Source organism: Augochlora pura, chromosome 10 (assembly GCF_028453695.1).
Source record: "Augochlora pura isolate Apur16 chromosome 10, APUR_v2.2.1, whole genome shotgun sequence".
In the NCBI taxonomy this organism is placed as follows: domain Eukaryota; kingdom Metazoa; phylum Arthropoda; class Insecta; order Hymenoptera; family Halictidae; genus Augochlora; species Augochlora pura.
In genome coordinates, this window is record NC_135781.1 from 6399888 (window position 1) to 6422547 (window position 22660).

The 22660-nt window shown below is 31.6% G+C and overlaps 5 protein-coding genes across 10 annotated transcripts; 3 read left to right on the forward strand and 2 right to left on the reverse strand.

The window, feature by feature from the left end:
* Positions 1 to 22: 22 nt before the first annotated feature.
* LOC144476063 (uncharacterized) lies at positions 23 to 1428 on the forward strand. The gene is made up of 4 exons (XM_078192629.1): positions 23 to 606; positions 695 to 888; positions 962 to 1211; positions 1300 to 1428. Exons 1-4 carry the CDS (start codon positions 409 to 411, stop codon positions 1426 to 1428), a joined length of 771 nt encoding a protein of 256 aa, XP_078048755.1. The 5' UTR covers positions 23 to 408.
* On the reverse strand, positions 803 to 8526 carry LOC144476062 (uncharacterized). 2 transcript variants are annotated; one of them, XM_078192627.1, is made up of 12 exons: positions 8165 to 8526; positions 7103 to 7977; positions 6942 to 7043; positions 6728 to 6865; positions 6348 to 6623; positions 6010 to 6275; positions 5786 to 5935; positions 5531 to 5716; positions 4518 to 5456; positions 4262 to 4453; positions 3925 to 4187; positions 803 to 3838 (listed from the first exon to the last, which is right to left on the reverse strand). In XM_078192627.1, exons 1-12 carry the CDS (start codon positions 8329 to 8331, stop codon positions 2392 to 2394), a joined length of 5001 nt encoding a protein of 1666 aa, XP_078048753.1. In that variant the 5' UTR covers positions 8332 to 8526; the 3' UTR covers positions 803 to 2391. The 2 variants fall into 2 exon arrangements, with proteins under 2 accessions (XP_078048753.1, XP_078048754.1); XM_078192628.1 differs by lacking the exon at positions 8165 to 8526 and having other exon boundaries at positions 7103 to 7374; positions 7874 to 7977.
* A 499-nt stretch (positions 8527 to 9025) lies between these two features.
* Positions 9026 to 11473, forward strand: LOC144475685 (protein arginine methyltransferase NDUFAF7, mitochondrial). 5 transcript variants are annotated; one of them, XM_078191812.1, is made up of 6 exons: positions 9026 to 9162; positions 9343 to 10067; positions 10159 to 10266; positions 10341 to 10622; positions 10693 to 10806; positions 10899 to 11473. In XM_078191812.1, exons 2-6 carry the CDS (start codon positions 9759 to 9761, stop codon positions 11391 to 11393), a joined length of 1308 nt encoding a protein of 435 aa, XP_078047938.1. In that variant the 5' UTR covers positions 9026 to 9162; positions 9343 to 9758; the 3' UTR covers positions 11394 to 11473. The 5 variants fall into 5 exon arrangements, with proteins under 5 accessions (XP_078047938.1, XP_078047940.1, XP_078047937.1 ...); XM_078191814.1 differs by having other exon boundaries at positions 9042 to 9629; positions 9731 to 10067; XM_078191813.1 differs by having other exon boundaries at positions 9044 to 9167.
* On the reverse strand, positions 11439 to 14388 carry LOC144475683 (CWF19-like protein 2). Its single transcript, XM_078191810.1, has 10 exons — positions 14136 to 14388; positions 13645 to 14052; positions 13114 to 13572; positions 12920 to 13040; positions 12711 to 12850; positions 12572 to 12637; positions 12204 to 12509; positions 11986 to 12141; positions 11723 to 11905; positions 11439 to 11645 (listed from the first exon to the last, which is right to left on the reverse strand). Exons 1-10 carry the CDS (start codon positions 14241 to 14243, stop codon positions 11508 to 11510), a joined length of 2085 nt encoding a protein of 694 aa, XP_078047936.1. The 5' UTR covers positions 14244 to 14388; the 3' UTR covers positions 11439 to 11507.
* A 673-nt stretch (positions 14389 to 15061) lies between these two features.
* Oseg6 (intraflagellar transport protein Oseg6) lies at positions 15062 to 22607 on the forward strand. The gene is made up of 19 exons (XM_078191809.1): positions 15062 to 15231; positions 15421 to 15800; positions 15879 to 16089; positions 16166 to 16278; positions 16333 to 16750; positions 16845 to 17078; positions 17160 to 17285; positions 17547 to 17844; positions 17903 to 18101; positions 18167 to 18264; positions 18333 to 18615; positions 18685 to 18913; positions 18984 to 19236; positions 19301 to 19761; positions 19835 to 19931; positions 20001 to 20207; positions 20278 to 20564; positions 20634 to 20710; positions 20786 to 22607. The coding sequence occupies exons 1-19, from the start codon at positions 15217 to 15219 to the stop codon at positions 20904 to 20906; spliced, it is 4107 nt and encodes a 1368-aa protein (XP_078047935.1). The 5' UTR covers positions 15062 to 15216; the 3' UTR covers positions 20907 to 22607.
* Positions 22608 to 22660: the final 53 nt, after the last annotated feature.

Sequence of the window (22660 nt, forward strand, 5' to 3'; positions counted from 1 at the left end):
TTGATTGATTTACTGGCTTCAGTAATGAGACATTTTGTATTAAGTATATGATTAGTCAACGAAACATATGAATTGTACTATAGTGATTTTCAAATACAAACCTATGTACTATATGTGAACACAAGCTGTCACTTAAATTAATGCAGATTGCGAATTTGATATCAAAACTAATACAAGTTTTCCAATAATTTTATTATATCAACGAAAATTTGTATTCAATTTAAAATCAAATGGAAGGTAATGTGCATATACATGGTAATATTAATTTCTTATATTTTTTTATACATATTTAAGCGAATTATAAAAAGATTATCGCAAGGTAAATTAATTTGTTTTACTATTTATTTTTGTAGGTTTATTACTAGGTTATAAACATTAATCAAATTAAATGATTATATTAGATTTAAAATGATTTCTTGTTTGGAAATAGAATTTACATATGTAATAAAAAAGAAAGAACGACAACAGATATGTTTTGGATCAGGATGTTTACGCGATACTTCCTTGAACAGTCCGTTTATGAAATATTACATACTAGAAAATCATCCAAATATATCGCCAAATTCATACGATGTTTTAGAATCATATAAAGCAATTAAGAACAAGGTATCAATAGTTATATTTCATAGCATTGATAATTGCAAGTATTTCAAAGTAAATGTTACATGAATTCAAATTATATATTACATTTCAGCCTTGCAATCGTAGTATTAGTAAAAAAGGTTACAGTGGTATCGCCAGATTTGCAACACAAGTGCTACATAGAGATGATTATCCATCGCCATTCAGTTACAATATTTCTATGTCCCCTAAACAATCAAGTAAACTGAAACACTCGTTTAAATATAAATATAAAGAAGGGTCGTTCGCAGCAAATTCAGTTCCAGGGTAGAATAAGAAAATGATAATGGTAACTGTACCAGTTATCTAATACAGATGAATTAATTCTTATATATGATAGTCCAGGAATGTATGTCAGTACTACAGGAGAATGTATTAGAATGGCGCATAGTTTTGGTGGTAGGGTAAAATTGAAATTTGGCGTAGACCTAAAATGTTGCAGTGGAAATGTAGATATCTGCAAACAATGTGGTAAACCTATACTTGACGATTATTGGCATCTAAAAAATAAAATATTCCTATGTAGACTATGCATGGTCGAGTATGAAAATCAAAATAGACATAAAAAATCAAACTTAACATTATTTCGTGTAAGTTTGTAATCATTATAATGAATTATAATTGTTAAATATATATGTGTTATATCTGTGTACATACTCATTTTATATAAAATTGTAGAAAATACGTGACTGTTCAGTTATACATCAACATGGCTCAACCACTGCAAAAACATGGTTGATGCGTCCTAATCTGGTCACACAATGGATTCAAAGGGAAGCTTACCTCTCTACTTATTTAAAAGAATAAGTACAATTGACGTTATCGTGTAACTTCTATTAATATTGAATTTACTCTATGAAAACACAGCAGCAAGGTATACAGAATCTGATAGTATATTTCTTCCCCTTATATTTAAATGCAATTACTCACTTATTTAAATGATTTTCTCAAAATGATTTGATTCATTTCAAATTCAATTAACATTTATACAATACTTTTCAATACATGCTTATGCTTTAAATATAATATGTACACATGTTGTATAAAAAAATAAAAATGTGAGCACACAAGTATTCATGTATTGCGCATTTGCTACAACACTAGCTACAACACCTACTAATCTCGCGTTGCGAAATTTGTTGTTTTTTACTTATTGCTACAGGTGATGGATGACAAAGGTTCATGAGAATTTATGGTGTACATTAATTACATATTGTATTATACCAATTTATCATTGTAATATGTATAATAATCTTTTTAATTATAATGATTCAAAACAACCAAATTCCTTGAATAGAAAATCATGATTTAATCGATTATTATTATTGCAAACGAGTGACATGTGAGGATGTTTTTATATGTACATGTAAAGATGCATTAAGTAAAAAAGTGCTCAATAAAATATTGGTAATATTATTGGTATAATATACGGCATCATCTGCACCGATATAATTGCGTACGCATGATGATCAGTCTCCGCATAATACATATATTTATTGTATATAAGGCGAAACAGTAGGTCATTTATCACTTAAAATAAAGTTAAACGAGAGGCGTTATCAATTCACCTTGCAATATTGAAGTATATTACCTTTAATTCTATTCATATAAATGCTTCATAGGGGACAAATAAGTAATAGTCTTTGACATTCAATCATCAGATACACATATAAAATATTCGATTGTACTTACTTTAAGAAGTGATTCCCTTAACAGTCAAATAATATGCTTATTAATCATAGTTATTGAAGTAATAGTTTCATTGAGCAATTAGTTACAACTGTTTGGTGATGAGTCTTGATGATCGTCCGTTTGCTGTAAAATTGTTGACTGTTTCGTGATATCTTCCATAGGATTTCCACCATCCGGAGCTTGTCTCGACAATATGAGATCCGATGCTTGAGAAGAAGTAGAGTAACTATGTTCGGTCGTATCAAGGTCAATATGTTTCACCGAAATCTGTTCAGGTGATATTGTCGTAGTCGACTCTGTACTACTATTTACTAATAAGTCGTTGCAATTTACTTTATGAAGAGTAGTTAAATTGGTATTGTTATCAATGTTTTCTGACAAGCCAGACTGTACTGTTCTAAATAATCCAGTGCCTGCCGACGACGCACCGATCTCTCTCAAACTGTCTACGTTACCCAATTGATTACTTGCGGTAATCGCAACAAAATCTTTAGTGTAACGATTATCTAATTGTTCGACTGCGTCTTCCTCCGGCGATATATTCGAATAATACAAATCTGGAACTAAATGTTGATACAAAAGTGGATCAAAAACATTGTTTGAGTCCATGTGACGAAAATTTGAAGCAATCAGGTAAGTTGTTAATCCATCGCATTTCGACGCATCACTGTTTTCTTCAGAAGTTAACTCTTCACGAAGTACCGTTGACATTTTATTAATAATTTGAGATTGTGACGACACGCATGTTTCGCACAAGTGTGTAGTTTCATTAGTTGAACAATTTATTGTATGATCTACGGAAGCTTCAATACCTTGCTCATTCGTGCTGCCTGCATGTTTTAGTATTGTACAAGCATTGAACTCCTGGGTACAAGTATTCGTATTATTATTCTGCAACATATCACTGTTACTATTTTGGATGGAACTGGTTAATAAATTGGTGTTATTTGTTATTGGTGCAATTAAAGACGAATGTGACTGCAAAGGAAACTGTAAAGACAGTTTATCGAGTAAATAATTTATATGTGTTTTTGCTCCCCGTTCTGGATAATCCGAGGTATTCTTTCCCGAGGTTCTAATATTTTGCATTACAAATTCTTCATTTCCATGTTGTACTTGACGATTCATTACATTCTGTTTTGCATAAGAATTTGTCACGTAAGAAGAACCAGACTCCATATTCATATATTTTCCTGTTTCATTAATATTAACAGAGGGTTCTGATGAACAACCACGATTTTCACTTTCGCATGATGCTATTTGATTATCGTTTACCAGTATATCCATAGTTTGTAATGGTTTTTTATTCGGTTCAAGTACTTGTCTTACTCTGTTACTATTATTAGATGCGTTTGCAACCGATGTTATTACATTCGCATTTTTATAATCATTATTCTCTATATCACTGTTCGAGTCATTTAAATCAAATTCATTATCAATGTAATCCTCAAAAGCTGCGTTTGTAACGTCACGTAATCGTAATTCTAAACGTTGTGTAATTTCATCTAATTCGGTAAGTTTTTTCCTATAAAGGGCATAAATTTTACAATGATACGTTGCAAAAGCTAAAAACAATCGTATAAAGAGAAGAGAGAAAACAAGCTTCCTTACTTTAGCGATAAAGATAAAAATGACATAGATGCGTCTTCAAAACCAGTGTCGGTTAATTGATTTTTAGTGTGTTCTGGTGTTTCTACTTGCATAAGAGTTGGTACAGCATCAGTTTTCATTGCATTGCTAGTATAGACATCAGGGGCACTCGAGGGCAACAAATTGAATTGAGATGTATCATACATTGGAATTCGTGTTGTACTCAGACACGTTGATGGTGATTTCTTGAATAATGATAAATTATCCAACGGTGCTATCGATACCTAAAATATGAACGTTATAGTACAAATCAATCAAATGACGTAAACATATGTAAAGAATTAAATCTGAGCAATACTTTGATTTGTCCGTTGCATTCTCCAGAAAAGTCCATTATGTGAAACCATCCAGATATTACTGGAAAACCGGAAATTAAAATTGAAACATCAATAGCAGAAAATCCAATAACAACATCTCTTTCTAAGTTTATTTCCGTGCTTGTATCTGAGTCTAAGATGCGCCAGACTTTTAAAATCAATCTCTTTTCAGCCTAAAAAAAATACAGTTTCATAAAAAAAGTGTCGAATTCTGTAGAGAATTTAATGATTACGTACACATAAAAGTAATTCTATAGGCAGTTTAACATCGCTTTTCCAATTCCACTTAGGATTACAACTATGTGGGAAAACATTGGTAATCATGCAGGAATTTAAATTTTTCGATGGATCGCATTTATTAGCCTGAAAAGATACATATGTACTGGGGTCAATGGCTTCATTAATCTTTTGTTGTTTTGGTAAATGTAATGCACATTCGATTTCAACGACAGCTCTAAACATTGTTTCATTACACTCAGAACCCATTGAGTCTTCTTCTTCTCTGTGTATTATGGATTGTAAATCAAATACTTTACTGGTATAATCAGTGTTTGATTGTTGATCTATTTCTTCTTCATACTCAGCACCAACACCGACACTTCTGTACGTTTCTGTAGGTAAACGGTAATTCTGCCTAATGCTACTGTTATCGCTCTCGTGATAACCACTATGAAGGTTTAAGTCACTTATGCATATGTGTTCTTTTGCATTTATGGGTATTTGTTTTTTTCCTTTTAAACTTATTTCATTGTTCGAATCAGCTTTGTCAATATTTAAAACTTCTGTTAAACGATCTACTAAATTATGTAAAATTACATCTTCCGAACTCGTTTCTTCTTGCGATATTTTTCTTAATTTTAATTCTTGAATAGTTGAAATGTCTGTCTGACACTCTTGAGTTTTTACATCTGAATTGTACAGTTTTTTCTCTACTGGATCACTAACACAAAAAGCATGACGATTACTTTCTAAAACTGTTTCTGGGTGGTTTATAAATTCGGGCAAATTGTCAGAAGAGTTCAGTGTATTGCAAGTATTTTGTAAACTTCTTGAAGTTTCTAATAATGCAATTTGTTTTGTGGTTCCAAGAGCTACCAATGCCAGTAACTGACCGTGAGATTGCCCTGTTACAGGATCAATAATTGGCACCCATTCGTCTACACTTACAACAGGATACTGAAATATTAAAATTAAAGAAATTTGTAAACAGGTTAATAGAAAAACAGGTTTACTGAATAAAAATTGTATACCTTGGACGACAACAAGTGAGGCAGTACATGCGGATCTCTATACGCGATATATAACGAATGTATAGGCAATTTTGCCAATCCTAATAAATTATCTACATTGTTATTGTTTCTATAATAAATTTCAATGATTATATAATTATCTTTCATAAGATTTAATAAGTCAGCATCACAAATGACAGGTACGATCTGAAACATAATGAATATATTATTATAAAACTCGTGGAATTATAAAAATGAAACAAATGGAACAATTACTTGAGAAAATCGGTAAAACGGGTTTTTCGTACTACAACAAATTCGACTTCTACTCTTATCCTTCGTCCAAAATGCTCTGCATATCAAATAAGTGTTTAATTCTGACAATTCTTTTCCTTCAGCAATATATATGAAGCCTTGAAGTTGATCCTGCGGAATAATTGTTCTTTCAACAACGGTAATTTTATATGAAAAATATTTTGTGTTGTAATTATGTTTTATACTTTTTCATCAATATCATTTTTTTGATCTTTCAAAGTAATTTTTCCAGCATCGGAACTTTCTGTTTCATAGCGAGATACATTGGTTGTAGCAAGTAAATTATTGATAGTAGCTACACGATTTACTTGTGTTGAAATTGATGGTACTTCATTATGTGTTTCCGTTCGAATGTCTGTCGCATTTTTATTTCTTTTTTTACTCTTATCTTTACTTAATTGTTGTAACATTCTTAGACTAGGAATGTTTTCTTTAGAAGATATAATATCATCTAAGAAAGTGTAAAATATGTAAAATATTTGAATCAAGGTAATTTTTTCTAAAAAAAAAAAATTACACTTACCAATATACTGTTTCCCAAAATGAATAAAGTCTGAACCTAATTCTGCAATTACACTTAATTCTCCAATTTTTATTCCTTTATTGAGAATAGTTATACGCTGTGTGCTACTCCAATTTTTAGTTCTTATAATATCATTAACATGCATAGTACCAACTCCTAATTCAATCACTGATCGTTTTTTAAAATGACGGACAAGTATTTTAAACTTTACAAAATATTCTGTGTGCGATTTTAATTTTGAGATTTCGTAGATACCATCATGGTTAAAATAAATTTCTATAGACAAATATTAATACTATTAATATCATCATAACATTAACAATAAGTACTTACATAACAATTTGTTGAAATAAATATTGCTTAAATGAATTAAAACATACCTTGCTCTGTTTGCTTTTTAGATGATATTCTTATGGAGTTATTATTATTTGCAGATCTTTTCTTGGTAGATTTAATATGTTCAAAACTCATATCATACTGTACAAAATAAGTAGGATGTAAGGAATTATTATCATGATCTGAAATAAGAAAATTTCATATTGTAATTTGAGCATAAAGATACATTTCAGTAAATCTCTAATTAAATAAACATACGCGATAAAGAGGAAGATTTAACACGCCTATAACCAGCAGGAGTCTGGATAAATGATTCCACAAAAATTCTAATACTATTTACTTGATCCAAGAGTAAATTTTCTGTGAAACATATTTTATTATTAATTATTCAGTGAAAAGATCTTAAACAAGATACATACCTTTTGGTTTAATATGTATTTTTTCTGATGGAGAATTTGTTTGTGTAAAAGACGTACTGCATGGTGTAACTGTCTTCTTATTATGTTCACACACGTCAAAATTATCAGATGTAAAATCTATCGAACTAGCAGATGGGGAGCTGGATCCAACCATAGATAACACTTTATGGTCATTGACAGAAGTTGTTTCTTTATCTGGATGGTATTTCCAGAATTTTATACTGTCATCAGTAGGCATATGAGACTGTAAAGTACCGCTCAACGAATTATCGCTGAAATCAAAAACATCTTCACCACGTGATTTTCTTAATACCGCTCCTCTTAATCTTTGCGCTCTTGCAACAATTTGTGTAACAAGTTGATCCATTACTTCTTCGTTACCTTTTGCCAAAGGTTTCTGAAACTTTGTTCTCCGTGACTTTAAAATGGATTTATAAATTTCATTTTCTTTAGCTTTCAATTTATTCTGTACATTATTACTTGTTACCTTTTCTGGATATTTAAAGCTATTGGCAGTTACTAGCATGGTGTTATCAATACCATCCTCTTTGACATACTTGTTTGGTTTTAAATGCATATTTGAAAATTTTGTTACATATTCTAATTTCATGAAAACATGTATTTCTCCAATTTTACTTTTAAATTCATTTATTATTGGTACATATTTAACATAGGGCTTCAATTCAAAGACTTTTAATAAATCTGTGATTTTAGATGTTCCTATGACTATGTTATTTTCTTCAGAAACAATTGTTAATTCTATACACTCACAGTTTTCAACATATTCTTGAAATAAATTTATATTCGTACGAACAGCATAAACTTCTGTTATTTCATATGTTGGTCTTATAATATTTTTCGCAACATCCACAGGCCTGAAAGCAAGAATGTACTTCATAACATCCATAGTTATTTAATTTCATTGATATAAGGATAAACAACTTAATTAATCTTATCAGTAATATAAAAGTCATATGGTAAATTTGAATTTCTACATATGAACTAAAATAAATTTGAAACATTGAATGTGTAATCTTTTTAGAAAAAAGTAAAATACTTTACCTAAATTGAGCATTACTAGTCTCACCCCACCAAGACGCAAATATTTTAATATCTCCAAAACTTCTATGCGACCAAACGACTTCATCTATAACAAGTTTCAAATAACCATGAATTTTCCCTTCAACTAACGGCGGTAAAGATTTCTGAGATTGTATCTCCGGATCCATTTATGTTCTCTGCACAAAGCATGTTTGAATTTCTGTACTCATTACATGCATCGCTAATTTAATTTAACATTATGTACTTAGAACTAGCTGATATGCGTCAGATTATTAAGTAACAATCTGAGCAACAATCACCACTATTGAAACTGAGAGAAATAATTAAAAATCACACTTTTATTCTGTCCGTTTTTCTGTAAGCTACTGATAACACAATCAATATAGTTTATCCTCTAGCATTTAATTTCTAGCCACAACGACAAATACAAATGTGCTGCCACCTTTTAAAATATAACTCAAGTACATCGAAATGGTACACGACGGTAAATTACACATGTTTTTTTGTGTATATATGTATGATGTATTTAAAGATGCTTTAACTGATTGGTTTGAAACTATAAATCATTTTTTGTGAATTATATATGTAAAAACCAATTCTAATTTAGAAGCTTATTATACTTACTTAAGTATTTACAAAATTTCAATAATTAATTAAGTATAAGTGAAATAAATATTTCTTCTACTATGTGCATGTATTGTCTCTTTATGCTTTATATAATTAATCATCCTGTGCCTAAAAGTTCAGTTTCATTCTTCAGATGAAGGCATGGAACATATGATAGAGACAAAGTATTTACGGAGACTGCTCTGAAATATGCTACAAGAAAGGTTTGGATGATACACACGTACAGTGATGTCTCACCATATTGTACTTTTTATTCCCACCATTTTAATGTTCATCCAGATTCGCGCAGTTGGATTAGAAAGAGAACGGAGGATGATCGAGAGAGAGACAGAATAAAAACAGCGAGTTCTGTATATTTCATTACATTCAAAGTAATGTAATTATTAACGGGACCTTATTCTGTTCAACTTGTCGAAACGTTATCTAGAAACACATGCATTCGAAATATATTTCAATGTCCATTGAGCATCGTTCCCAAATTCGCTGATAAATGTGACCAATAATTCTACGAGACAAAATATACAAGTCAAATATTGCACTGCGTGTTTTAGATGGAGCGCCAGACGTACGGATGTGCAAAAAAAATGAGACCGTAAGCATGTAAAGAGTGACAAGCTATTGGAGATAAGCCACATTGGTCGTTGATGTGATTGATTTTGCTTGGGTTGTGCTAATGTCGTGCTCTCTTGCTTACTCGCCACTTCCACTCTTTGTCTAAAGTAGTGAGAGCAACACTGTTTAGCTATGGAGCATCAACCAATCAGAGAGGGGCAGTTTCTATATTATACCTCAAATTTCTGAACCCTTTGCTTCTGCCGCAACATGGTGAGGCACTAAGGTACTACTCTGCAGCAAACATACATATGTGTTGTGTTATTCTTCCAAAATTTGTCAACACTTTCAACTTAGTAACCTATAAAGTTTAGTTAATTTTTTGAGTGTTGAAGGATTTAGGATAATATTTCAAATGTCTGGAACACTTCGGAAATGTATAAAGAATTATGGATTATTAAAAAGAAAACTTGTATCAAAGTGTCAAAAGACAAGTTATTTGGTTCCCATGTCAAACTATACATCATGTTCAAATGAAGAAGAGTTACCAAATCTTTATCGACATTTACGTTCGAAAATTGTAGCATGTGGACCTATTACTGTTGCTGAGTATATGCAAGAAGTGTTAACTCACCCAACTGCAGGTTATTATATGAATAGAGATGTTTTCGGAGAAAAAGGAGATTTTACAACATCTCCAGAAATTACACAGTTATTCGGGGAAGTATGTAAGTTTTGTTCAAATTTCTTAATGGTAGCATATTTCAATTTTTTTCATAATTCTTTTAAAGAAGATATCCACATACATTTTTCAGATGATTGCAGTTTGGATATTGTATGAAAAAATGAGAATTGCTAAATGTCCTTTCCAACTTGTTGAATTAGGTCCAGGCAGAGGAACTTTAATCAAAGATATACTAAGGGTATGCTTTTAATATTAAGAACAAGCATGTAAAATATACTGATTTCTTTGTAATGATATATGCTTATAATATAGGCATTCAAGCAGCTACACGTTTTAAACAGCGTATCAGTACACTTGGTGGAGATTAGTCCTGCTTTATCTCTAATTCAAGCAAATAACTTATGTAAAGCTACTAAAGAATGTAATATTAAAGTAAGCGAATCCGAACATAATACTACCACTCATTATAGAGAGGGTGTTACAGAAGATAATGTAAATATATATTGGTATTATTCAGTTAAGGATATACCTAAAGGGTTTAGTATATTTCTAGCACATGAGTTTTTTGATGCACTGCCAATACATAAGTTTCAGGTATTTAAAAGATGAAATAGTATTAAAATCATATGAGTATGATTTGTAAATGAAACTTATCCAACTTCAGAGAACCGATAAAGGATGGAACGAAGTTTTAGTGGATATAATTGAAGGATGCAAGGAAGAAAAATTTCGTTATGTGCTATCCAATGTACAAACATCTGCTATGATTTATATCTCTGTAAATATGTTCAATTCTACTAGAAAAATAATGTAAATAATTTAACAAAAAACCGACAATATTTATTTAAATAAACATTTTGTTATTTGTAGAATGACGAAAAACGAAATCACATAGAAGTCAGCCCACAAACACTTGCTATAGTAAAATATATAGCTCAATACTTATGGGGATATGGTGGATTTGCTTTAATTTGTGACTATGGACATAACGGCGACAAAACGGATACATTTCGCGCATTTTCTCAACACAAACAACAAGATCCACTTTTGTGTCCAGGAACTGCAGATTTAACGGCAGATGTGGATTTTTCAATGATAAGCAAGGTTGCAGAAAAAAATGACAGGCTGATAACATTTGGACCAGTAACTCAAACAAGTTTTCTGAAAAATCTTGGAATTGATGTACGGTTACAAATGCTTTTACAAAACGCTTCAAAAGAAACTAAAAACCGTTTAGAATCTGAATATCATATGATAATAGACGAAGATAAGATGGGGAATAAATTTAAATTTTTATCTTTATTTCCTTTTATCTTGAAAGATTATTTCCAGAAATGCCCGGTAACGGGATTTTGTGACAAATGAAAAGAACGAAATGTAAGATATGTATAAGAAATGTATCATTTATAATTTCAATAAAATAAAATAATATTTATTTTTGTTAATATTTGTACAAAATATTAGTACTTCCGAATTACGTCAATTCATTACTGTACAATCGTAATTTTTCCAAATTTCCAAAAATTTCAGTACTTTTTCTCGTTGTTGATCGAAATTTTCTTTCTTAGGTTTACGCCATATATCATGATCTAAATCTAACATTCCACCAATAATTTCCTGTAATAAGAAGTAAAAACATTGTTCTCTTGGGTAATCATATTGTTTTTCTTAGCTGTATTGAATAAAAATATTACCTCTGCAAAAGTTTTTGGAAACATATTTTCATCTTCTATGACATGCGCATATCCTTTGTTCATTTCAAATTCGATCATGAAATAAGATAAACCATTTGGTATGGCTTGTCTTACGTCCTTATGTTCTAAGTTAATAATCTTTCTGTTCATAGACCACTCTGTTTCGCATTCCAGTAATGCTTTCTGTATAAAAGTAGTTATGATAAATAATGAGGAATAATTTAATTACACATCTTTTATAATATATTTTTTGTATATCTTGCCTTGAAGTAAATAGGAATTAATTCACCAATTTCTTTTGGCAAAGGTACACATTCTAATTGCATGTGTAGAAACTTTTGACGACTCTTATGAACTTCAAAGAATACTGGATACTTATTTTCTTCCGCAAACATGTTATACAAAGCTTGTTTGAATACCTGAAATTATTATCTTGCTATAATCTTTATACAATCATAAAGATTTCATAATTATATTATACCTTTAATTTTCTCCAAATATCTTCATCTAATTGCAATTGACATGCAATATGCTGTACTGGTGTGATGATACAATGTCCTTCTGTTAAAGAGGTACATGCAGGAAGACTTAAACAAATTTCAGAATCCATTGCAACAATCATATGTTTTAACATGTATTTCGAATCCAGACACCAATGACAAGTATCCAAACTTCTCGATAAACGTTTGTGCTCCTTAATGGCAAGCAAACGATCTTTCTCATCTTGTCTCGAATTCGATTGAACTCGCGTAATTTGTTCTTCAAATATTTCATCCATATTCATGCTCTGTAAATTTATATATTTATTAATATTGTATAGGATAATATTACTAATATTCTTCTGCATACCTTAGAAGCAATTTTGGTAAATACCGCATCATCTTCGTTCGTGGATCTCCCTTTCTCTCGGTGGAACTAAACCAATTTATTATTTAACTTATCTATAGCATTAATAAATCTAATTGGTTTATTTATATAAACTACTTACCAACTCCTTCAATGAATATTTATCATCGTCGAAATAATGCAACATTCTTTTCCCTGCATTGTGTGTTTGTACAGATTTTTGCTTGCTATTTCCTAAGGAATCTGTAGATTGACTTCTACACTCCAGCGGTCTTGTAATACCTGTTGTTATAAATTACTCATTAACGAATCTTTTCCTCCATGTAAAAATTCAACATCTTTTATACATACCTTTACCATCAGTTTTTGTAAGAATTACATTTTGATCTTTTTCTGACTCGTTCAATCGGATAGAATTTGTTGCAAGTTCTCTAGCATTTTTCAATTGAAGTTTCAATTCAGCAACGAGTTTCTATAAAAACATTATATGAATATTTATCAATAATTTCCGTATATACAAGCATTAAAATTTAATACAAACGTACACTATCACCCATTATTTCTGCTTTAACAATTTTTGCCCCTAATTTATTTAGATCTGATTCCGTTACAGTATTCATTTCTTTGTTACTTATGTTATCTATATTGCTGGTGTATTTAACACCAGTGGTCTTCGATTCAGAAACATTTAAGGAAGTATCTTCAGTTGCATCTGGTGTCTTTGCTTTTTTCCACCTTTTTGTAGTTGAATAATGTGTATGGTATGAAGTACTAGCAGAATAATCATCATCTATAGGTCTTTTATAAACCTGTTTATGCTTTTCATGATGTTCACCTTGATTGTGACTTCTAGATTTAGACTTATACCTTTCAGATCTTTCATAATTGAATTTTTCAAGCTTGTATTTTTCATTATTTCTTACATTATCATTTTTTAATTTGTAATTGTCTCTCGATGATAGTTTTTCTGCTTTCTTTATCATCGACTGAATAACATCCAAAGACTAAATCCGTAATACAAATTTATTAACATTGTTTCCATAATATCTTGAAATTAAGAAATAATTTATACTTACACCCCATCTATTGGCAGCAATTTCTTCTAAAGTTTTTCCTTCTCTTTCTGCTTCTTCTTGTGCACGCCTAAGACTTTTTTTAAGCCAATTTGCATCCATTTCAGTTTGATCTGCATTTGTTTTTATTGAAACTACATTAGGTAAACCATTTCCACCATTTTTCCAGTATGGATTTAACTCTTTCTTGCTTTGCCCTAATTTATCTAAATCACATTTGTCTGTATGTTTGTCAGATTTAGCAGTTGATTTTTTATCATTGAAAGCACAAGGAAATATACTGTTTAGATTCATCCAATCTTCTCTTTTACAAGATTTTTCTGTTTTCGTTAACGTAGATACATTTTGATTCATAACCTCTGATTCAACAACAGATTTTTCGACCCATTCTTGTTCAATGCTACTATCACCCTAAAATTGAATTATCTCTTTTGAACATGATCTTTTTAGAGATCAAAGTGCTAGAATATAAATAAACAGTAGTAAATACTCACGTCACTTGAATCTGATGTGTCGTGTTTCTTTTGCTTTTTCTTATCTTTCTTCCGGGATGACTTATTTTTATATTTAGATTTGCATTTCTCCTTCTTCTTATGTTTCATTTTTTTAATATTCCTTAATATCGTAATCAAAATATGTACGCTGCAGTCTTACGTATCCAGCACAACACTAGGCACCACAATCAGATTCTACACACAATACGATGTACTTTACAGTACTTGACAGTCTGAAGCTGAAACTGCTTTTCTCTGATTGGTTGACACTCTACAGCTGCTCTCATAGTATCGGCAGGTACAGTTGTCACTCAATTCAAGAACCTTTTTGTCCCCACCACCCCCCTACGCAGTTACTTTAGAAAGAGAACGGAAGATGATTAAGAAAGACAGAACGAACCCAGCGGGCTATATGTCAGTATCTACATGAATGAAAAATTCGAAATCGTCTCACTTTGCTTGCGGTCTTTCGCTCTGACACTCCATCAGGAATACACGCCACAATATTCGACTTGTACTTTTTTCCTAATAGAATTTTCGACCGCATTTGCCGGCGAATTTTTGAACAACGATTAATGCACATTGAGACATGTTTCAAATGTATTTATTTATAGGAAATATTTCGTCAAGTCGAATAGAATAAGGTCCAGTTAATTACTGTATAGCCCTGAATATTAGCGCGAGAGAATACAAGAATATTGGAAATGAATAGTATATAAACTTCATATCTATTTTTGAAAACATATGAGAAAAATACACTGTATGCATTGTTTATAGGAATCTTGCTTAGCTGGTGAGTCTTTCCTACTTCGATATAAATAATTTAAATTTACCGCCGCATTATCAATAAGTGGCGCGATCTATTACCGACCTATCACAATGAAGCGTCAAATAATTCAAAATTGATTGAAAAGCTATCTAAACATAAACAACATGGCAGACAAGACGGAGGCAATAATATACGTAAAAAATAGAAGCTAATGAATCGATATTTCAACTATGCGCCGTCGCAATATTCTTCTGTGCGATTAGGTGTTTAGCTTTCAGGATTGCACCATTAAAAAATTTTACTTTTAAAACTATGTCGACTGAGAAGGTAGGTTATGTGTTAATCAAACTTCTTTTAGTAAACGTTTTTCTTCTTCGTACTTAATTGTCGCAAATGACATATGATACTGTTATTATGAAATTATTCCTTATGTCTACATTTTTGAAATTAAAATCGCAGTGAGAATAAATTTATTTGATTTGGTGAATTTCTCAGTTATTAAATTGTTAAATGCAGGTTCTGTACCAACTATATCAACCTCACGGATCTGGTACAGTGTTTATCTCTTGGCGACCAGGTAATAGTACCCATTTAGCAACCACTGGCTATGATTCCTCGGTTGCAATTTTTGATAGACAAGGTGATCTACAAGAGCGCATTCATATTTCTGGTTTATGTAATGGATTTGGATGGGATTCTGATGGAGATCTATTGGCTGTTATATCACAAAATTCTTCTGCTATTGTATTATGGGATGCTACAACTGGAAAAAAATGTCAAATAGATGCTGGTGTAAGAGATAGCTTGACATGCATCATGTGGGCAAAGAGGACTTGCTTATTAGCTGTAGGAACACAAAAAGGAAATTTAGTTCTTTATGACCATATAAATGCCAAGTATGAACACATTTCTCACGATTAGGACATTGCTATACATTCTTTGAGCAGTAATCATGTTAATATATTAATCCTTAGACGGACACCAATTCTGGGAAAACATAAAAGACGTATAACATGTGGTGCTTGGTCTTATGAAGGACTCCTGGCTCTAGCCAGTGAAGACAAAGCTTTAACTATTAGTACAAGCGATGGAGATACACGCCGTGAGATTCCTCTTCAGGGTGATCCATCAGATATCCAGTTCAATGAAATGAAGATGGATCACAGAATCGGCGGTGAAAATACAGTACGATTTTTTTTTAAATTAGTACATAAAATGTATCTGTGCATATACAAGATATTAATTTCCTATCATTCATTAGATATCCCTTGTTATTAACAAGACCACTTTATTCTTATACAACATTTTGGATCCGGAAAACCCCATTGAACTAGCTTTTCAAAAACGCTATGGTTCTATTGTTACATATAAATGGTAAGGTAACAAAAATAAATTACGTTAAATTCTTTTTAAAAGCAGCTTTTTTAGGTATGGCGATGGTTACATCTTAGTCGGTTTTGAAACCGGATATTTTACAGCAATTTCTACGCATATAAAAGAAGTGGGACAAGAGTTATTTCAAGTTAAAAATCATAAGGATTCGTTAACTGATTTGGCTATAAGTCAAACAATAGGAAAGATCGCGACGTGCGGTAGTAACATCATAAAGATACATAATTTACAGAATTTAGAAGAAACTGAAAAGTTAATAACCGTCAGCAATGAAACAGGAATTAGCAAAATTGAATGGTCCATGGATGGATCCATGATAGCAACTGTGACTTACTCTGGAAATGTGTTAGTTTATTTAATACAAATTCCAAAACTATCTAGTGTTTGCGGTAATAAAATTGCATTGCTTACTAGTTTAACTGAAGTAGCTGTGCATCTCTATACCTTAGATAAGGTACATAACACCGCCATATATTCAGTGTAAAATGTAGACTACAAGCCTGTGGGCAATATATGTATGTTTGAGTATATATGAAACTGTTTAACAGGAAAAGTCAGAACCTATAATGATTAATACCATCATAGAACCGTCAGTATTGGCGGTAGGCCCGACGCATGTAGCAGTGGGTTTAAATAACAGAGCACTGCTATGGGATATATCGGAAAATCCATACGATACTACAGTACACGTTGAAAGGGATTATTTGGCAACTATAGATAGTATACGACTGAATGAAACCTACGTTTCAGTTTTATTTGATGGAAAATTGCAGTTACATTCGGTAACAAGTACACTAAATTGAATATAGATTTAGTATCTATATATTTTTGATAGATCGAGTATTAATACATTATTATTACAGATAAAAGTAAATCAATCACTAACCAAGGAAGGAAGAGACACAAAAATGTTTCCAGATTTAAATGATTCTGATTGCAGAATAACATGCCATGCCCTCAGTTCGGACTTTTTAGTCTACGGAAATGATGTAAGTTGTTTAACATTAAAATCCCGGATATCGTTATTTTGACTTAATTCCAACACCTCGTGAAGAAATAGTCAATTCATATCCATGACTCAATGAAACAGTATTTAATAGCAGTGCCTGGCAAGGTCATGTATAAAATTAAATCATATGCAGTCAAAATATACGTTTTAGTTAGAACGGATTTCCGGGAGTTTATAATTAAAGTACACATCGGTTAAAACGTATATTAAAAATATTAATTTTCATTCATCGTATATTTAGATGGGTCACATAATCTACTTTTGCCTGGAACTTTTCAATCGGTGTACAGAACATATGCATAACAACGGTATAAAGGAGATTTATTTAGACGCAAACGGGACACAATTGTGTTTCATAGATAACAAATCCGACGCTTACATGTATAATCCTATGCAAGAGACTGTTTTACAAATTCCCGATTGCCCGGATTGTATACAGGGAATAATATGGGATCAAAATATTTTAGAACGCAATATATTTGCCGTATACAATAAAAACATTCTCATCACGTACATATTTATAAAATATTTCATCGAAGGTGAGCTCGTATTTAAGACAAACATTTCAAGAAATACTAAAACACGTTTTACAAATAGGTACAAAAATTGAGAAGATAAGTACAACAAAGTTGCCATCCGAAACGATACCATTGTTATTATACTCTGGTGAATTAACGTTAAGTTCGATAAGTAATAAACTGATTCAAATCACGTTATCTTCTCACGAAGAAGCAGGAAATATTGTAGAACCAACGAAACTGAAAGAAGTTTTAGAAAATCAAATTTCATGTAGACGGTAAAAATATAATTTTTCCATTGATAAATAAATGTATATACATATACATATACACCCCATTTTAGATTTGAACAAGCGTGGAGCACTTGCGAGAAGATTAATGAGAAAGAATCATGGCTAAAATTGGGAGAAAGCTCGATTGCAAATTTGAATATTGATTTCGGTAAGCTTTCCTATCGTACCTATAAATCGTATGAATCTTTATTAATGATCGGTTACTTTGAACTCCAGCAATACGGGTTTATCGACATATAGAAGATGCCTCGATGGTGTGGGCATTACAAAACATGGAGAACATTGATGAATTGCCATTACTATCTGGTCACGCGTGCATTTTACTAGATGACTATAATCAGGCGGAAAAGTTTTTTCTACAATCCACTGAACCAGTACAAGCGTTATATCTAAGAAGAGATTTGATGCAATGGGAACAAGCATTGAACCTAGCGCAAAAGCTTAAGCCCGATGAAATTCCTTACATCGCTAGGGAATACGCCCAACAATTGGAATTCACGTAAGAACTTCACATCCAATACGTACAGGTATAATACATATAAATGTATTAAAAAATTGCTTTCTACAGGGGTAATTATCCCAAAGCATTATCGAACTATGAACGCGGATTGGTAGACACAAATAGCTCATCACTTACAGCTGTTTATAATCCACATCATCGCAACTTATGCCTTGCTGGAATTGCCAGAATGTCTATTCGATGCGGTGATAGTAGAAAGGGTGTCAGCATAGCTATAGACAATGAGAGTTCAAGACAGTTGCGAAAAGAATGTGCAGAAATATTAGAATCAATGAAGGTACATGAACATACAAAGGAAATCTTCGGGCACTTGTCTTACTTGTATATAAATGTTTCTACTTTTATAGCAATTCAGTGAAGCAGCACTGCTGTATGAGAAAGCCGAGTACTTTGACAAAGCAGCATCTGCATATATAAAACTAAAGAATTGGCAGAAAGTTGGGCAACTGTTGCCACAGATATCATCTGCTAAAATTAACATACAGTATGCTAAAGCTAAGGAAGCAGAGGGCAAATACGAGGAAGCAGCTAAAGCATACGAAACCGCGAAAGATTTTGAAAACATAATTAGGATTAATCTGGAACATTTAAATAATCCCGGTAACTCAATTGTGATATATTTGTCAATGTTCAGTGCAATAAATTATTATTAAAACATTTACAGCACGAAGCGTGGAGGTAGTGCAACAAACAAGAAGCGTGGAAGGCGCAAAAATGGTAGCGAAATATTTTCAGAAAATGAACGATTATAATTCAGCGATCAAGTTCTTGATTTTATCAAATTGCCACGACGAAGCTTTCCAATTAGCCAATCAACACGGAAAAATGGAATTGTATGGTGAAATTTTGATAAACACGGTCGATGATGACAATGCGCGAAAGGAAGATTTCAGAAGTTTAGCTATGCATTTTGAATCTCAGAAAAACAATCTGTTAGCAGGAAAATATTATTTTTATGCAAAGGAATATCAGAAAGCATTGCGACATTTATTGAAAGCTGCTCAATTAATGGCAGACGAAAACGAGGTTCTGTCATTAGCTATCGACACGGTTGCTTCTTCGAAAGATGATAAACTGGCAAATCAAATGATAGATTTTTTACTAGGCGGAGACGGATTGCCAAAGGTAATTGCATAATTTTGAATCTCTGCTGTGTAGAAATATAATAATTTTTAAATACATTTATGTAATTTGATAGGATCCTAAATACCTGTTCCGATTGTACATGGCTATAAAACAATATAGAGATGCCGCAAAAACAGCAATTATAATAGCGAACGAAGAACAAATCAATGGTTCGTTTTTAATTTTCAAACATGTAATATATAATTCGGTAAAATTTTTTAAAATAATTTTTTAAACAGGAAATTACAGGAATGCGCACGATGTATTGTTTAGTATGTATCAAGAATTGAAAAGAAACAAAATTACTATACCATTAGAAATGCAAAATAATTTGAGACTTTTACATTCATATATTCTGGTTCGGCTACACGTAAAGAAAAGCGATCACTTGCGCGGTGCTCGCATGTTGATAAGAGTAGCCAATAATATTTCAAAGTTTCCATCACGTTAGTAGAAAAGTACGATATATTTTATGACACAAAAGCTGCTACAAAATAATATAAACAATTATTTTAGATATTGTTCCAATATTGACGTCTACCGTAATAGAATGTCAAAGAGCAGGACTAAAGAATGCAGCGTTTAATTTTGCTGCCATGTTAATGCGTCCCGAGTACAGGAATCAAATTGATGCTAAATATAGTAAGAAAATTGAAGCAATCGTTAGAAAACCACCGAAATCGAAAGATAACGAGGACGAAGATGAACCTCTAACTCCGTGTCCTTATTGCAAGAGTAAACTTGCCGAGACTGAGATCACCTGTGATAAATGCAAAAACACGATACCGTTTTGTATAGCTACAGTTAGTTTCTTTGTTAATTAGTCTAAATTTCTTGCATACATCTATGTTTAATTCGCTGAATTTTTTTAGGGACGACATATTGTTGAACATGACTTCACAACGTGCCCTCAATGTGATTTCCCTGCCATAAAAAGCGAATATTTGAGGTACATTCATACATACATACATATTTTATATAAATTATCTTAAAATCACTAAATCTATTTGCTTTATCATATTAGAATAATTGAGACCGAGGGAGTCTGCCCGATGTGTTCGGAAAAAGTAGATATTAACATGGTCTCCCCCTCTCTAAATATTCGCCCCTATTTGGATTTTCAAGATGAGAAAGCTTCCTCGTAAACGTTATAGATTGTATTTCTATTTACAACGGATTCGGAGCAACACTTTTAGGATAATTTTTTGGTCCTCTTTTTATAAGAGTATATCATGCGTTTTACGTGAACTAGATAAATGTAATTCAGTACAAGTGTTTACAATGTGAGTATTGAAATAGCCTTATAAAATGGTGCCGTCCAATATAAGTACAACGCAATTAAGTACAAGTAGTTTATTAGATATATTGTACACGGAGTTGAGTATTGGACAGTAACTAATTAAAATTTCTAATGCCTTCGATTAATCATGCTTATAATTATAGATAATTGATTATAATTAAATCGACAATTAAATAACTAATTTAATTATAAATCTAAAAAATATTTAAATGTCTATTTAAATTGTAATTGTAAATTATTAATTGCATTTGTCATTGCTCAACTCCAATTGTAGATTAACTATGCAGATTATGTACAAGTCAACTAGTGCACGAATTGTAGGAGTGTAATATGTTGATAGCGTCTTCAATAAACTAGTCTCAAGCAATTATTTATTGACTCGATTCTATTATCACGACAGCATTTGAATTAATCAATTTGTTAACCTCAAGTATGTTCTTAGCATAATGTCTTTCACAGAGAGACTCGTTTCAGAACCTTGAGTGAAGTTTATACATAAAACGACAGATAGTTTAAAGATGTTGCAAGTCCACAATTTCATGAACAGTAATTTAAATCTGGAGCGTTCTCGAAACCGTTATGTCATATAAAAGCGACATCTACATGACAAACTACAATTGTACATTAAGATTCCTGCACACAAACTTACACTACATATACGTAAAGAATAGCAACACGGCATGACTTTGGAAAACTGGAATTAAGTGATGACATAGTCGAATTTATGGACTAGGGAAGCAAGAGAACCGTCAACCTTCATAAAATCCAATTTGTAACTCAGTTTCCATGCTATTGTGAAAATCGTTAATTCAATTAGACTGATTTAGTTAAATCACAACGATTTTCCACGAACACGGAATGCAAGCTGCAATAATAATGCACAGATTACTATACGAAAATCTTTAAATAAGTAATTTTTTACACACTACACATCGAACTGAAAATATTCAAGACACGCACGAATTGTTTCGTTTCGCATTTTTATCAGATCTCTTCAAATTGATAAATTGTAACATCAGTATCTAAATTAAATATCTGCGACGCCCGTATATTTATCGTAATGATTACGACATAGTTCGATAAGACTTTATCTGTTATCACATGTATAATGAGATTGTTGAAAGCGTTTAAGTTTATACAATTTTCAGGCAAAGAATATGAAATATCGCGATCGTTTTCGAATTAATTAAGTTTTTACTTGTACAGTACATGACTAAGTAAAAGAATGAAGTGCTCCTGTGTGAGTAATACTGTGTCAGCATAGTATTAGTTCATGTCAAAACATACAGTGTTTTTCAAAAGAAATTGCCTTCGTGCAAAATAATTAGCTTCTCATCTTTAGCACATTTTTCAAAATTTCGCACTGTGTATTACGAATTATTCCAGAAGTAAATTGTAAACATAAATACAGCTTAAAAAATCTGTAATTTGGAAAATTTTTAATAAAATGTTTCCTTTTTTTTATTAAAAAATCGAAGTCATTTTGACTTTTTTAAATGATATCTTACATTTTTTACTTTAGAGACTTGTGTTATAGTCGACATAAAAACGAATTCAACGACTTTCTACAGAGTAGTATTTGCACCGTGACTTTCGGAT